The sequence below is a fragment of the Periophthalmus magnuspinnatus genome, chromosome 16 (genome assembly GCF_009829125.3).
Source record: "Periophthalmus magnuspinnatus isolate fPerMag1 chromosome 16, fPerMag1.2.pri, whole genome shotgun sequence".
NCBI lineage: Eukaryota > Metazoa > Chordata > Actinopteri > Gobiiformes > Gobiidae > Periophthalmus > Periophthalmus magnuspinnatus.
This window is the reverse complement of record NC_047141.1, coordinates 29115245-29131162: the sequence shown is the minus strand read 5'-3', so window position 1 is coordinate 29131162 and position 15918 is coordinate 29115245. Positions and strand designations below refer to the sequence as shown.

The 15918-nt window shown below is 42.2% G+C and overlaps 1 protein-coding gene across 1 annotated transcript in view; it reads left to right on the top strand.

Moving 5' to 3' along the window:
* pitpnc1b (phosphatidylinositol transfer protein cytoplasmic 1b) overlaps window positions 1-14398 on the top strand; it is a 43899-nt gene extending 29501 nt beyond the window's left edge. The window contains exons 7-10 of the mRNA XM_033981714.2: window positions 1883-2038; window positions 5996-6059; window positions 6183-6260; window positions 12031-14398. Of these exons, the coding sequence (XP_033837605.1) occupies window positions 1883-2038; window positions 5996-6059; window positions 6183-6260; window positions 12031-12185 (453 nt within the window). The 3' untranslated portion in view covers window positions 12186-14398. The remainder of the gene's footprint in view (window positions 1-1882; window positions 2039-5995; window positions 6060-6182; window positions 6261-12030) is intronic.
* Window positions 14399-15918: the final 1520 nt, after the last annotated feature.

Here is a 15918-nt window from a genome sequence, read left to right as displayed (position 1 = left end):
TGCGGCACTACGGAAAAAGTGGGACAAATTAGAATATTGATTATGCCATTTGTAATGAAGACGGCAAAAAAGAGCGGATTAAAGGATGGAATATGTTTGTCTTACAGTGTATTCTCTCAATTAGGGGATTTTTTTCATGTTTTAGCCTTATTCTGTTTATATAAATGGACATAGCTAACCTGCTAGCCGCCGCGTTCTGAACAGGAAGTGATCGTGGCGGTGCTTCCTGCTCCATCGACTCTGGCTCCAATTCACTTTACACTTAAACTGTTTGTATTAACCCGCTCTACATGATCCTGGTGTTTTTATTTCTCTGTTTTGTCCTTAAATCAAGATATGTGCATCAATAACAAACAAACAGGACTCTCAAACTTGCAACGCGGGGGCGAATTGTGGCCCGTGAGATGATATTTTGTGGCCGCGCAAGACAATATGAAAGTTTAATGTTAGTGTGGCGTTACCGTATTGTGTGTAGAAGGTTTTTCCAAATCTGTAAACCCCAAACGCACGTGTCACTCGCGCTGTGGTCGGCCGTTTGTACTCCCGTCACAAAATATTCAAGAAATAACGATGTATAATCATAAAATCCGCAAGAATTGGCGTATTTCCTCATGTATGTTTAAAGCAGCGATGATTGTGTCTGTAACTCAAGATATGAACATTAATAAGAAATAAATCAGCTGCCTTTTCTCATCAAGGTCGGTCCCGTTAGCATTAGCAACAGGTTTGATTGACAATGTTGCTAAGCGCCCACCCCCTGCTAAACCAGCAATGTGAGTGAGAAGGGGCATTACCTTTTTTTTTTTTTTTGGCTCTTTGGTTGTTATGATACTCGAGGTCGGAATTTCTAATGGCGAACTCAGCTCTAAATTAGCCGCTATAACTGCTAGCCTCGATTAGCTTCATTTGACTGGAGCTAAACGCCGTGGGTGAAGTCACACTCACTCAGTCCACGGTTTTAGCACATTTCAGATGGATTTCCACGACAACAATCAGAAATGTGGACTGATTGCCCTAGTCCGTGCATCGCTCCAGTGTCTTCGAGTTTCTTTTAGAATAGATTTTAAAATTGTAGTTTAATTGCTCCTCCTTATCTGACTGAACTCTGTCTGTTCAAAACTCAAAAACAGAGCCTTAAGGTCAACCAGGACACTTCTGTTGGACGTCCCCAGAGTCAGGCTCAAACACTCACAGTCCTGCAGTGACACTTTACACAGTTTGTTTTATATCATCGTTTAATGTTTTGCATGTTTTTATACCGTTAGTTTTATTGGAAAGCACTTTGGTCACAGTGAGTGTTGTAAAAGGCTCTAAAAAATAAAGATTTGATTGATAATATGGTCCGAATTTTGTCAGGGAAATAAAAAAATGTCCCTAAAGGTTCTCAAGCGTTTTTAATCGCTTATTTTAAGTATTGTATAATCACTACGGTTCTAAAACATAACTCTAACCAGAAATTAATGACATTTATCCTTGCCGTTTATTTGGACTTTATAACCGGTCTTAAATGTCCAGGATAGTCCGATATTTAGTTTTGGTCGATCTTCTGTCTAAGAAATACACATAAAGTTTTATATTAACACTTTAAAATTAAGAAAACTACACAAAACATGACAACACAGCTTTGTTATAAGTGTGTGGTCAAAAAGGGGATGGAGGGATTGCATAATTTGGGGAAAAATAATCTAAATCAACCTAAAAATATCAGCCAAACCCATATCGTTCAACTCTAGATAAGACCATAGCTTCTCAAGTAGAACAATGTGGAGGTCGGTCAGCGATCTATCGGGTAAAACAGGGGTTGCTGGGAGAAAAAAGGTTGTAAACCGCTCACATAAATGATATATTACTGCTCTAACGCTGTGTGCGGTTTGTTGTGCAGGACCTGAGTCTGTGGCAGTCGAGTAAAACGGGCCGTGGTCCTTTGGAGGAGGGCTGGAGGCACGAGCACCAGCCCATCATGTGCTCCTACAAACGGATCCAGTGCAGTTTCGAGGTCTACGGGTTCCAGACCAGGACCGAAGAGTTCATCCACAGAGTAAGCAACGCTGCGAGAGACACAGAACATAGATTTACTCATAAAATATACTGCATAAACGTGTTCAAACATGTGCTGGTAGATGCTATACACTGTTGAGCGAGGATTCATCTATACGTTTTTTCCGTTATGGTCACATTTTTGCACCTTCAAGACACTCAAAGCACTTTACATCAACGAACCACTCACCCATTCACACACACATTCATACATCAGTGTACACAGAAACTACAGGCGAGGTCTTGCCCAAGGACACAACGACAGCATTCATCTATGGGAGCTGAAATAACACCGCCAACCTTCAAATCAATGGACAAACTCTCTACCAACTCAGCTACTATCACACTGAAAAGATGAAAAACACCGTTATGTCACTTACACTGCCTGGCCAAAAAAAAAAAGTCGCCACCTGGATTTAACTAAGCAAATATGTTGGTGTTGCTGCAGTTGGTCCGGTCTAGGTTCAGCAACAGTCTGAATATTGGATTAATCACAACTATTAAAACAATTAACAAACAAATGAACAAGCTACCAACTAACTGAATAGTTGTTAATTGTTATTTACACTGTGCAGAGCCATGACAAAATCAAAATAGCACAGAAATATGCGTTTGATTTTTAAAAAACATTTGACTTACTACTTTCTTGTAAAGCTCAGGTCAAATCAGCTACAGTATGTGGTAAATAATGATCATAAGACAGATGTTATTTAAAATCTCTTTCTGAAACTTTATAAACAGCCAAGTTATTAAAACATTTCCTCATTTTTGATGCTACAAAATTTTTACACAGCCTGGCCAAAAAAAAAAGTCGCCACCTGGATTTAACTAAGCAAATATGTTGTGGTTGGTGCAGTTGGTCCGGTCTAGGTTCAGCAGAATGAGGTCACCTGAAAATACTGAATGACCAGGTTATTCCATCAATGGATTTTTTCTTCCCTGATGACACGGGCGTATTCCAAGATGACAATGCCAGGATTCATCAGGCTCAATTTGTGACAGAGTGGATCAGGAGCATGAGACATCATTTTCACACATGGATTGTCCACCACAGAGTCCAGACCTTAACCCCATTGAGAATCTTTGGGATGAGCTGGAGAAGCTTTGTGCAGCGTCAGACTCCACCATCATCAATGCAACATCTTGGTGAGAAATTAATGCAACACTGGATGGAAATAAATCGTGTGACCAACCAAATATTAGAGTTTGTGACTTTTTTTTTTGACGAGGCAGTGTACAAGTATAAACCTAAGTTAACCAGTGTGACATGTAAATCCACAACATTTCAAAATAAGCTCAATATTATTCCCCAGAGTCAAGTTATTTTTCTTAGTTATTCGTTTTCTGCTGTAGATGTGTTAAACGCGGGGCCCATGGGTCAAACTCAGCCCTCCAGGGGGTCTAATTTAGCCCACGACGGGGTGCTGAGAATTGTACAAAGTGTTTATTTGGAGGAGATGTCCACACCAGTCGCTCTAAAAAGCACAATATCAGTGACACTTCGATCATATATCTAGTCTCCGTGTTCCACATACAAGAGGAAACAAAGATTACATTGAGTATTTGAATGAGTCAAAGGAGACTAACGATTCGCCTCCTGCAAGTGTGAAAATATTACATTCACTGGATCGAAAACATCTGCAGTATCAGCTTTGTGTTCTCATTGGCTGATCCTTTGTGCTTCGGTGAAACATATCAGAGCTGCTTTGGTTTCCCTCGGCCTGATAAAGAGCGCCGGCCTCACAGAACCTCCGCGCGGACGTTTACTTCCTCGTCTTACACCTTCAGCTGCGATGAGAAGACGGTCTGTTCTTTGTTAAAAAAAAGAAAAGAAAAAAAACAGCAGTGAGCACATCTGCAGAGACCTGGGGCTTGGGCAGGTTCTGCAGACCCTGGAGTCAAAGAACGAGATGATGAAAAACTAAAAGCCCCAGCAGCGATAATCTTTCTATTGTGCAGAGTAGTAAACCTGGTTTGCACTTGTGCGATACCTTATCAGTATAAGTGTGAGTGTATGTTTATACGTTTCACATAACCTCCTTTGGTTTTGTAATCGTGTGGGAAATAATAGAACGCAATCTTTGAGAAGGCAGAAGATTAATGATAATGAAAGCACAATGATAATTTGAATGGCCGCAAATCTTATTGAGGTAATGCAATGTCCTCTGCAGAGAAATACATATTCAGTTTCCATGGGCTCTTATTATATATAGGGTTTTAAAAAATAATTATACCCAGATACTCATAATAAAATAGTTTATGGTAAATGGTCATTTTTATACAGCGATTTTATACTTTTTATACTTTATACTAAGGCATGAAAAGTTCTTTACAAAGAGGAAACGCTTATCCACTGACGCACACGTTTATACACCAGTGTACGCATAAACTAGGGGCGAGGTGGGTTAAGTGTGTTGCCCAAGGACACAACTGCAGGGTTAATTTGATGGTGTTGAGAGCGGGATTCAAACCGCGAACCTTCACAGGATGAACACTCGGCCACCTGAGATGAAACTAACTTTTATCAATACAGTTGTCCCTCGCTATATCGCAGTACAGAATGTGTTCAGACAGATTTACATAAATGTTGGATCGCGGTGTGACTCTGAAGTGCTGTACGTTTGCGATTTGTTTTCTCCCCGACAAAACCCACAATGTCGATGAAACGTTCTGCACCGACAAAGGCGAAGGTTTGAACTTTGAGAGAGTTTAAACGAGAGAAATGTGAGAAAAAAGTTAATTCCTGTGTGAGAAAAGTGTATAAAGTGTGTGGTGAGGGGTTTTACAGACAAAAACAAATAGAATAATTGTAAACAAATAAAGTGGATTTCGAATATTGCGGGTTATTTTTAGAACGTAACCCCCACGATAAACGAGGGACCGCTGTACAACAAATCAAAACAAACAATCACAAAAAATCAACATAAAATTAACATTAAAAGCGAAGAGTGCAGAATAAAAACCTGGAGGTACTTGGAATGTTCCACAGTATGGCATTAAACTTTCTCAACAATAGACAAGAAGGTGCTTTTTTTTGTTTGTTTGTTTGTATTATATTTTGAACAGGACACCCAGGAAAAAAAAAGTCAAAATCTGATTGGGTTCCGTTGTATAAAGAAAGATAAATAAAGAAAAAGAAGACAACACCAAGCCAGATCTGTGGAGAGGGGAGTCCGTTCTATGTCTGTTTTTTAACAATAAAACTCCTATAATCAAATACTGTATTTTCTGAAGCATAAGTCGCACTGGAGTATAAGTCACCTCAGCCAAAAAATGCATAATAATGAAGAAAAAAAATATTTCACGTATAAAAGAGAGAGAAAGAAAGAGAAATGTGAGAAAATGTTAATGCCGGTGTGAGAAAAGTGTATAAAGTGTGTGGTGAGGAGTTTTACAGCAAAAAACACATAGAATAATTGTAAAAAATAAAGCTGATACTTCACGGATTTCGTTTATCACGGGTTATTTTTCGAACGTGATCCTCGCGATAAACAAGGGACCACTGAATACTGAAACAAATCACGTTAATCTGAGTGTTTTTTTATATTCTCTTATTGAAAAGTACATTCTATTGCCTAAAAGATGAGGCTGAGAATCACAAGGTTCCTCACGATTCGATACTCGATACATGAATCATTTATCAATATACTGCAAATGATATTCCACGATCTCTTTTGTAAGAACTAAATACATTTTAACAACCATATTTCGGTGTTAAACTAGTCTGCATAAACTTTCTAAGCCTGTACTTCAACTCTCTTCAAACATTCTGAAATACACAGGATTCTTTGATTAGTTTAGCAGGTAAAATGTCTGTCTTTTTTAATCGTAACTGTTCCTGGATGTGTAAAAAAAAAAAAAAATCTAATAAAAATAACTGCAAAAATGTCAAATATTTTTTCCCAAATTATTCAGCTCAACCTTTCGTCTAACACATTTTTGTATTTTTATTTTTCAGAATATTAAGGACATTCTCTTGGTCGGCCATAGACAAGCAGTGGCCTGGATCGACGAATGGCACGGTGGGTTTTTGTGTAGAAAATAATTAAAAGGACAGTTTATTTAGAGATTTACCCTTGATGCTGTTGTTGCCATGTGTGGCGGGAAAAAAATATCACATGTTCGGGTCCTGTTTTTTCCCACAGGACTGAGTTTGGAGCAGGTGAGGGAGTACGAGTGCATCATGCAAGAGAAGACCAACAGCAAAGTCAAATGTAACGCAGGTAAGGTGCGGACATGTGACCTGTACGGGGAACGGGAGGGGGAACAGAGGGGGGAAAGCGGGGCGACAGAGGAGAATACTTCTACATATGAAACGCTGAGAGTAGAGAGAGTGAGAGCGAAAAAGGTGGAGGTGAAACAGTTTGCGGTAATCATTCACACATTTAATTTTAGCATCTGCCAGAGAACACGCACGATTACACAGAGAAAGCCTAATCCCACTCAAATCTTTCCGCAAATCTTTAAATAATATCCCAAACGCAGATCCATTTTCTCCACCGCTGCAGTGTTTGTATTAATAATGCCAACATGCACTAGGAGAGGCTGCTAACTACTCCCCGAGCCGTGCAGTACAAGTACCCAGATGGCTGCTGCGCTTCTGAGAGAGCCGGAGCAGTCAGGAGGCTCTCAGCGGCAGAGCACAGGACAGAAACTAAAGCTGTGTTCTCACTTGTAAATGGTTAACGAATGGTAAATGGTAACGTTTTTATGGCGCCCTTCTACCTCTAATGCACTCAAAGCGTTTTACGACAAGAACCACACACCTATTCATGTGTACGCAGATGCTGGGGCGAGGCGGGTAAAGTGTTTTTCCCAAGGACAAAACGATAGTATTCATTCCTCTGTTGGAACGGGAATTGCACCGTCAACCTGTGGGTCAGTGGATCTAACTGTGCTACCAAAGAGGGCTGGGTATCATTAAGTAGTTGCTGATACAATACATACCTCGATACATAGGCCACGACACGATATGTGCACTGGCTGTTTGATACAATACGTCACGATATGCTTCAGAAATGATTCGATACGATTAAGTGAAAAATAAAGGCTTTTGGGACACTTAATCATCAATCCCAATATTAATGTTATTGGGATTGCGCTCTATAGTCTGTAAATTTTGGACTATAGAGCGCACCTGAATATAAGCCGCACCAGCTAAATTTGAAAAGAAAATCAATTTTGTACATATATAAGCTGCACCTGAATATAAGCCGCAGGTTTTTGGGTTGTAACGTGTGATATTTACACAGAAAGATGGAACACAGAAGGTTTTTTTAGTTTTAATTATTTAAGTTAATATGAAATAAACCGATTTTAATCATCAAAACAGTGAATCAAATGTCAAATGTTCTGCATAAATGAGTTTCTTTCCTCTGAACAAGCCACACAAATGTAACGCTGTGACAAAATAACTTGGTAAAATATGCAAAAATACAAAAAAAAAAACTCTTGGCGATATATCGATACAGCAGCCCACAATGTCGATACTGTATCATTAATTGAAACGATACAACACGATATATCAATATTTCCATATTTTTGTACATCTCTACTACCAAAAAGGTGTATGTAAAGAGCGGGAGTCGAACCACTGGCCTTCCGGGTCAGAGGGTGACACTCTAACTGAGCTACTGTCTTGTTTTTTGGTCTTATAGTTTGAGCCCACTTTAGTCCTGATGTAGACTTGGTTTGGTCCAGTGCTAGTCCTAGTTTAGTCCTGGTCTTTTGTAGGTTCAGTTCCAGCTTAAACACCAGTTAAGTCTCTGTATTGATGTGATGTTTGTGCAAGTGTGAACTACAGATTGACACATATGGGGTTTTTCATGGCCGGTGCCGATATCAATTGTTCCTTGGGGCCGATATAGATTTTTTCCCCCTCAAATTATGTAATTAAAATTAACAAAAAAATCACCCATAGACCATTTTTTCCACAAACCCATAACAGAGCAGCTGGTTCATGTTTTCCACAGTCACCTCTGCACTAAAGTGTTCAAATAAAGCTCTACGGGTATTTTTAGGCTGCAGGTCATTCAAAACAAAACACAGACCTGTGCTGGAGACTTAAGACCGATAGCGATACGATAAAAAGTCCAAATATCAGCTGTATCTCTAGTCTGAACGCACCCAAAAACAGAAGGACAACAGAGACAGAGACAGAGTGCACTGCTCTGGAACTAAAACTACTTGCGATTTTTTTTGTTTTTTCCCTACAAATATTCCAGTTGCGATTAGATTTGCAATATCTGTAAAAAGCAGCGTTCTGTTCAGACTCGTAGAGCTCACGCTGTAAACAACCATAGGAGCAATAACATTCCCTCCTTCAGGTACAGCTACATTTTTCTATAAACAGACATATATTTTGTTCTTCGCAGAGGGCATTCCATCATCCAAATAACTGTAGTCTTTGCGATTCGGTAACGGCGCCAACTCAAATTACAATACCGATTTGATTGTGACATATTACGCAGGCCTAGAATAGAGCCAGAGGGACAGAGACAGATGGACAGATGGACAAATGCAGCGGGAGAGGGGAGAACACACTGTCTCTGCACCGCTCTGATAAACTGGGGCTACCTGCTGCACGGCCCCATCTCCAGCCTCCTCTACATTAAGGAACAGCTATTGCAGCACTTAGCCGCAAATGTCAACCCTGGTGGGGGTCTGAGCGGGGCATATGTGAGGGAGGGGGCGAGGAGGAGGGTGTGTGTGTGTGTATGTGTGTGTGTGTGTGTGTGTGTGTCGGTTTGGTCGCCCTGCCCCCTGCTGGTTAGTCGGGTGAACCTCTGCTGGATGTAAGAAATATCAAAGGTACAATTCTGCGTTTGGCCTGTGCTCGCTCTCCCTGTGCGTGTGATGATGAGAGGCATCAGGCAGCAACAAATCTGCAGTCATTGCTCAACCTGCTACTGCTCACTGCACCTCTGACCCCCTGCTGGACCGACTCTGCCACTGCACGCACCCGCACAGACAGTAAAGGGTTCTTTTTTTCGTTCATACAGTAGACTGATAAAAGTAAATGGAGGACCTATAGAGGCCGATGGAGGACAAGGATGTGACGGGAATAGGAATGACAGAATAACGTGTATATGACAGGTTTTTCAAATTACGACTTGGTTTGGTGGTGCAGTATCTGGGGTGAATATTTCTCATGGTTTTAAATCAGTTAAGTGGCAGTTTTCGGGGAAAAACGTTGAGTAGAAAAGCACAAAAATATAGGACGTAGCTGTGAGTTCTAAAACAAAACACCTCAATCTAAGTCACATGTGTCAAACTCAAGGCCCGTGGGTCAAATGCGGCCCGCCACGTCATTTTATGTGGCCTGCGGCAAAGTAAATTAAAAGGTATGACCGTCTTAAAATGTCAGTTTATCAGGAGATACACAGTTAAACAGCCATTTTTTATGTCTATGCAAATCCATATGCAATATTTGTAACTTGAATAAGTAATAAATATAGAAATGGTTAATTAACAAGATTAGTGACATTTATCTTACAGTTACATCTGGCCTTTTGAGAGCAACCATTTTACTGATGTGGCCCTCAGGGAAAATGAGTTTGACACCCCTGATCTATGTCATCAACAGGGACAATTCCACCCAAAATGCAGGACTAAATGTGTAGTTGTTTATTTTTATTAGTCTATTCAGAATTATTTTATGTATATTATATTCATATGTATATTATATTCATAGACTGTATAAAGAAGTGGACAAAGCGAGTGTCACTTCACCTTTAGTGTTCAGCTCCAGTCAAATGAAGCTTGGTTTAGTTTTGTTTGGACAGGGACAGTGCACAACAATACACTGACCTTAAAAAAAAAAAAAAAAAACAGGAAAGATGGTTTGGTGCCAGGTTATAGCAAAAATACTATAAGTAATTTCCACGTGTCGTCCCTGGACAGGCTGATGTTAAGTAACAGGAACAGTTTGGTGTAAGACGTGTAAACATATTGTACATACATCTAATACAACAAATCTCGCCCCTCAAATACAATAAAAACATTCAGTTCACACACAGACACCCGCAATCACTCAATTTCAGATATACAAATACTCTTTCTTTCTCACACATTCACTAAACTTGCGTTGATATTAGCCATTTCTTTGTCACATGTGCAAACATTTGAAAACGTGTGCGTGTTATACAGTAATCTAATTTTCAAACTATTCCACTGACTCACAGCAACAATAGAGAAAGACGCCCTACATTTTCATCAAGGTTAGCAGTTACAGGAGTGAACTTGGAGCTTCCGTATTTGGAATTCCGACTGCAAGTATCATAGCAACCAAAGAGCCAATCCGGAGCGAGGCTGTTGAAGGTAACACAGGGAGTGAGCGCTTAGTAACACTGTCAATCAAACCTGTTGCTAACGCTACCAGAAGCGACCACGGGAAAATAACACAGCTGATTTGTCCATTATTAATGCTCATATATTGATTCACAGCCAAAATCGTAAAATAAAAACACCAGGATCATGTAGAAATGGTTAATACAAAACTTTTTAAGACTAAAATGACGAGTCTGGCTTTGTCCATTTATATATACAGTCTATGGTCATTTCTGTAAATAAAAAAAAATAGAAAATGTAGATATGTTTTTAGTAAAATCTTATATATAACCTTGTTTCAGTGGAATGACTATTCTCCCCTGTCATAATCTGCACTTTGTCTTTGTACTGTATGTAACTGTATACTCTCATGAACTGAAAGCCAAACAGTGTAATCCCTGTGCTTTTCCACTCAGCGTCTCTCCCTTTTGTCCCTCTTTTATCTCTTTTGGTTTGTTCTTTTATGTAGCATGTAATTCATCCAAACCTCATTGTCCTTCAAAGTCCATTTGCCTTACCTCTGTGTCATGTGAAAGACATTTGTGTCAGAGAATAGGAAGGATGTCATTAGAGCGCAAAGGTAAAAGGTATCATCAAAGAAACATGTCTTTGTCATTTGACTCATCTCTCTCTCTCTCTCCCCCTCCCTTTGTCCCTCTCCCTCACTCCCCAACTCTCCCGCTTCCCCGCTCGCTTCCTCTCCTTCTGTCACTTTCCCTTCTCCACTCTGTCTCTTGGTTTCTCTCCCTCACTCACTTACTCTCTGTCTCTCTCCCTCTGTCTCTCTTCCTCCATCCCATGTCCCTCTCTCTCTGTCTTTCTAACCTTACTCTCTCTCCATCTTTCTGCCCTTCTCCCTATTCCACCCTCATCCTCTGTCACTCTGTGTGTCCCCATTTACCTCAATCCATCTCTCTCTCCCTGTCCTTCGCTCACTGCCCCCTCTCTCCCTTCACCTCTCCCTTCCCTGCTTTCTCTCCCTTTGTCCATCTTCCTTCTTCCCTTAATTTCTCTCCCTCTCCATCGTTCTCTCCCTCTCCATCTGTCTCGCTCTCACCCTCTCTCTTGCTGCCCTTCTGTTTCCCTCCCTCTCTTGCTCTCCTTCCCTTTATCTAACCCTCCCTCTGTTTCTCTCCCTCCCTCTCTACCTTGCACTCCTTCTCGCTACCTCCCCATCCCTTTCTCTCACCCTCTCTTGCTCTCCTTTTCTCTACCTCCCCCTCTACCTCTACCCCTCCCTTCTCTCTTTCCCTCTCTCTCTACCTCTATACCCCCCTCTCTCTCCCTGCCTCTATCCCCTCACTCTCTCCCTTTCCCTCTCTACCTCTACTCCTCTCTCTCCCTCTGCCTCTACCCCCTCCCTCTCTCCCTTTCCCTCTCTACCTCTACTCCTCTCTCTCCTTCTCCCTCTGTACCTCTACCCCTACACCCCCCCTCTCTCCCTCCACCTCTACACTTCCCTCTCTCTCCCTATACCCTTCACTCTCTCTCTCTCTCTACCTCTCACTCTCTATGTACCTCTATCCCCTCCCTCTCTCGTTTTCCCTCTCTACCTCTACACCCCCCTCTCTCGCTCTACTCCTCTCTCTCTCTACCCCTCCCTCTCTCTCTATCCCTCCCCCTCTCTCTCTCTCTATCCCTCCCTCTCTCTCTCCTCTGTCCCAGGCCCTCCGCCCGCCTCTCGTCCCACGTTCTCTCGCTCCATCTCTGTGACGGACGAGCGTTCTCTGAAGAAGATGGGGGTGCCGACCGGAGCCGTGCCTGACCCCGCCCCCTCCGCGCTGCACGGCCACGCTCGCCTCCACTCCACACCTGAATGAGTCTCCTGCCCAAGGACACCTAAATATAAGACACTGGACACAAGAGCAATGCAAATGGAGGGGTGGACGGTCAGATGTGTGACAAACTGGAACATTGTTTTTCTATGCTAAAAAAAAGGTCAAAGGTCACTTACTTTTGCTCATACACTCCGCACTCTGAGCTGAAAGTGCGTATTTAACACAATACTTTTACTAAGAGCGTGGGTCTGGAACTGTTTTCTGTCTCACCAGTTTCACATTGACGTAATCGACAATCAGAAAAATGCATGATTTGTTTGTGTAAAAAAACAAACATGGCGGCAGCAAACAAAAACGATGAGATGATTTCAGCAGAATGAACGAGCGAAGCACTAAACTCATATGTATCTGAGGTTAAAGGTGGTATTTATTTTGTTTTAAATGAGAATTTTAAAGCTACCATCTGCAAGTTTATTTGATTTTTTTTTTCACCAGTAGATCGTACCTGGCCCCTACCCCTCACACCTCACCTGGTCCCTTCCCCTCCCCCGCCCCCCTTCCCTCACCTGGCTACTCCCCCCTTCCCTCACCTGGCTCCTCCCCCCTTCCCTCACCTAGCCCTTTTCCCTTACCTGGCCGCTCCCCCCTCCCCCTCAAATGGCTGGTCCCCCCTCACCTGGACCCTCCCTCTCACCTGGACCCTCCCTCTCACCTGGACCCTCCCTCTCACCTGGACCCTCCGCACTACCCCTCAACTGGCTCCTCCCCCCTTCCCTCACCTAGGCCCTTTTCCTTACCTGACCCCCCCCCTCACCTGGACCCTCCGAACTCCCTCTCACCTGGCCGCTACCCCTTACCTAGACCCTCCCTCTCACGTGGATCCTCCGCGCTGCCCCTCAACTCGCCCCTCCTCCCTTCCCTCACCTAGCCCCTTTCCCTTACCTGGCCGCTCCCCCCTCACTCGGACCCTCCGACCTCTCTCTCACCTGGCCGCTCCCCCCCTCCCCTTCCCCTGGCCCCTCCCCCTCCCCTGGCCCCTCCCCCTCACCTGTCCTTCATTAAGCCTCACCTGTGCCCTCTGCTCTTCTTCTATCAGACCAAAGCTGGCACACTCTCAGACAGAAGTAACGTAGATCTAGTGGTGACATCTGAGAACAGCGGCCAATCCCATTCCAGACGGTAGCTTTAAAAGGAGACGTCTTCCACATTTACTACAGATTAGCGGCTGTGATCGGACCACGTTTGACGGGCTGTACATGGTCTGGTTCCACAGGACTAAAGGAGAAACAGTATGATTGGTATAAACATGTACGAACGCAGAGAAGTATCCGGTTGTTGCTCAGCTAACGGGAATCCTAATAATAAACTAAACTCGACTCCAATGCCAATGCAGCCAGGTGTTCAATGGTCTCTAATGAGGACAGAGGCTGCTTATGTCACAGGCCTCTTCAAAAGTATTGGCCACTAGAGGCAGCAAACACAGCTTCAGCCATTTTTGGACCACAAATCTGCAAATGAACATAGTTTGTCTACTGCTCCTAGTCATTCTGACCATTTTAGCACAAAGCTAAAAACGCCATGTAGTCGTAACGCTGATTTAGTGTTTAGTTCCACTTTAATTTGCCAACGAAATGATATGTGCCACATGGTCCGCCTGTATATGAACTGAGACTAATTATTTTTATGTAAACCATCTAACCGAACTGTAACACATGTTAAGCTGTCGCCTTTAAAGACCCTCCCAGCGTCCTCAGTATTCACCCGTGTTGAACTCACTTTGGTGTCAGTGCCGAGGTGACCACCAGCGGTGTTTTCCCCGGCTCCCGAGCGAGCGGCATCCAGCCCCCTACGGACAGATGCATAAGGGGTTTAATAGAGTGGATCTAATGAGGGTGAAGGGAGGGGAGGGAGGGAGGGGAGATGAGGAGGGGATGGGGGGGGGGGGGGCGCTGTCGATGCCATAGATCCGCAGACCCTCTCCACTTCAGGTCAAAATCAGATGTATTGACAAATCCCACTGAGGCGTTGTATTGGCTGCATGATCGCCGAGCTTAGAGCCGCAAATGGGTCCGCCCCAGGATAAACTTCAATTATTATTCAATGACACGACAGTTATCAGCCAAATACATGTAAATGCCACATTTGCCATAGCAATGTAAATACAAGAACAAATCAAATATGGTGGAAGTTGTTTGTTTTTTTTTAATTCTGTACAGTCTTTTTTTTTTAAATTGCACGAATAAATCTGTTTTCAATGAGCTTGCCCACTGTGTGATATGTGCCCGGATAAAGCGATAAATGGACTCGCTCACATTATCAGCCCTGTTTGATCCGCCTCGACCTGCAGAGACTGACCAGCTGCTGGCACGCCGCAGCGCTCGTGTAATCTAGTCACCAATTTCACACTCGTGCCATTTGGAAAGGCTCCGAAAGAGGGACAGCAGACGCTAAAAACCTGCAGTGTGTCAGTTCAGCGCAAGAATAACACAACAGCTGATTGCTATTGGGCGCTTAGCTAGTTAGTCGATAACTAGAGAGTAGTAAAGTAGTACTAAAGTAGTAGTAAATGGGGAGAAAGTGAGAGTTTGTAGGAGTTTAGGGAGTGACTGTTTGTTCTAATTTATTGCATATTACAAATGTCATAAAGGAAATTGATGCCCAGATACTGATCAATACTAAAAACCGTCGTACATGCTTAAAAAAAACATAAATACTACAACTTTTAGTCTTTCTTGGATAGTTTTAGAGAGATCTGTAAACAATCTATGTCATGAAAATAGTAAAAACATAGTTAAAGCACCCGTTTTAGGCTATTTTCTTGTTATAATGTTGTTTCCTTGTCACAAACAGACCTGGGGTTGTGTTTTGTTTCATTCACACGTTTACTGCATATTTAAGCTGTGTTCTTCTCTCAAACTCAATACACTCTGTTCCACCTTGTGATGTCATCATGTGGTAAAACAGGAAGTGCTCACCTGTGTTTTTAAACTCCACACACCTTCACTACAATCATTTGGATAATTTCAGCCCTGGAATTGCAAATCTACCACTGAACTAAAGGTAAAAGGAGCTGTTAACTTGAAAACTACCACTTCATGACATCACAAGGTGGAACAGAGCATTTTGAGGTTTGGAGATGTTACAGACTAATAATAAAGTGTTACTCAAACATGTGTGAATGAAACAAAACACAACTCCAGGTCTGTTTTTGAGGAGGAAACAACATTATAAACACGACTTACAGCTCAAAACAGTGTATTTTGTGTAATATTGGACCTTTAAAAGATAATACACCTATTTTATATCAACCATTCCGTTGCATAGTATTATTCTATTTCTTGGAGTCAGGTACATAGCCAGATTTAGAGTTGTCAAAATAATTACATTTCGATATCTTTGTGGTCTTATACTAGTTCTTTTATAGCTCTAACGTTACATATATTCAAAAACTAATTACTACTAAAAGGAGGAATTGTCCAGTCACACTTTCCCAATACTTAAATTACTTTTCCAATTAGTATCTAGTTTTGACACATGTTTTAAAATTTATCAGTATATAGATTTTTTTTGGTGAGTTTTTAGCTCTCCTACCCACGCCACACCATTACGGCTTTAGTCACTTCATCAATTCGCTTAAATGGTCAATGGCGTCTCCGTTAACCAAACCTTTATTATCCGACTAAGCCTTTAGTTGTCATTTAATCGGTGGATGGTGTTTTCACCTCCGCTTGTCGGATTCTCTCAGTCTGTGGAGCAGTTTAAGACCACACTAACA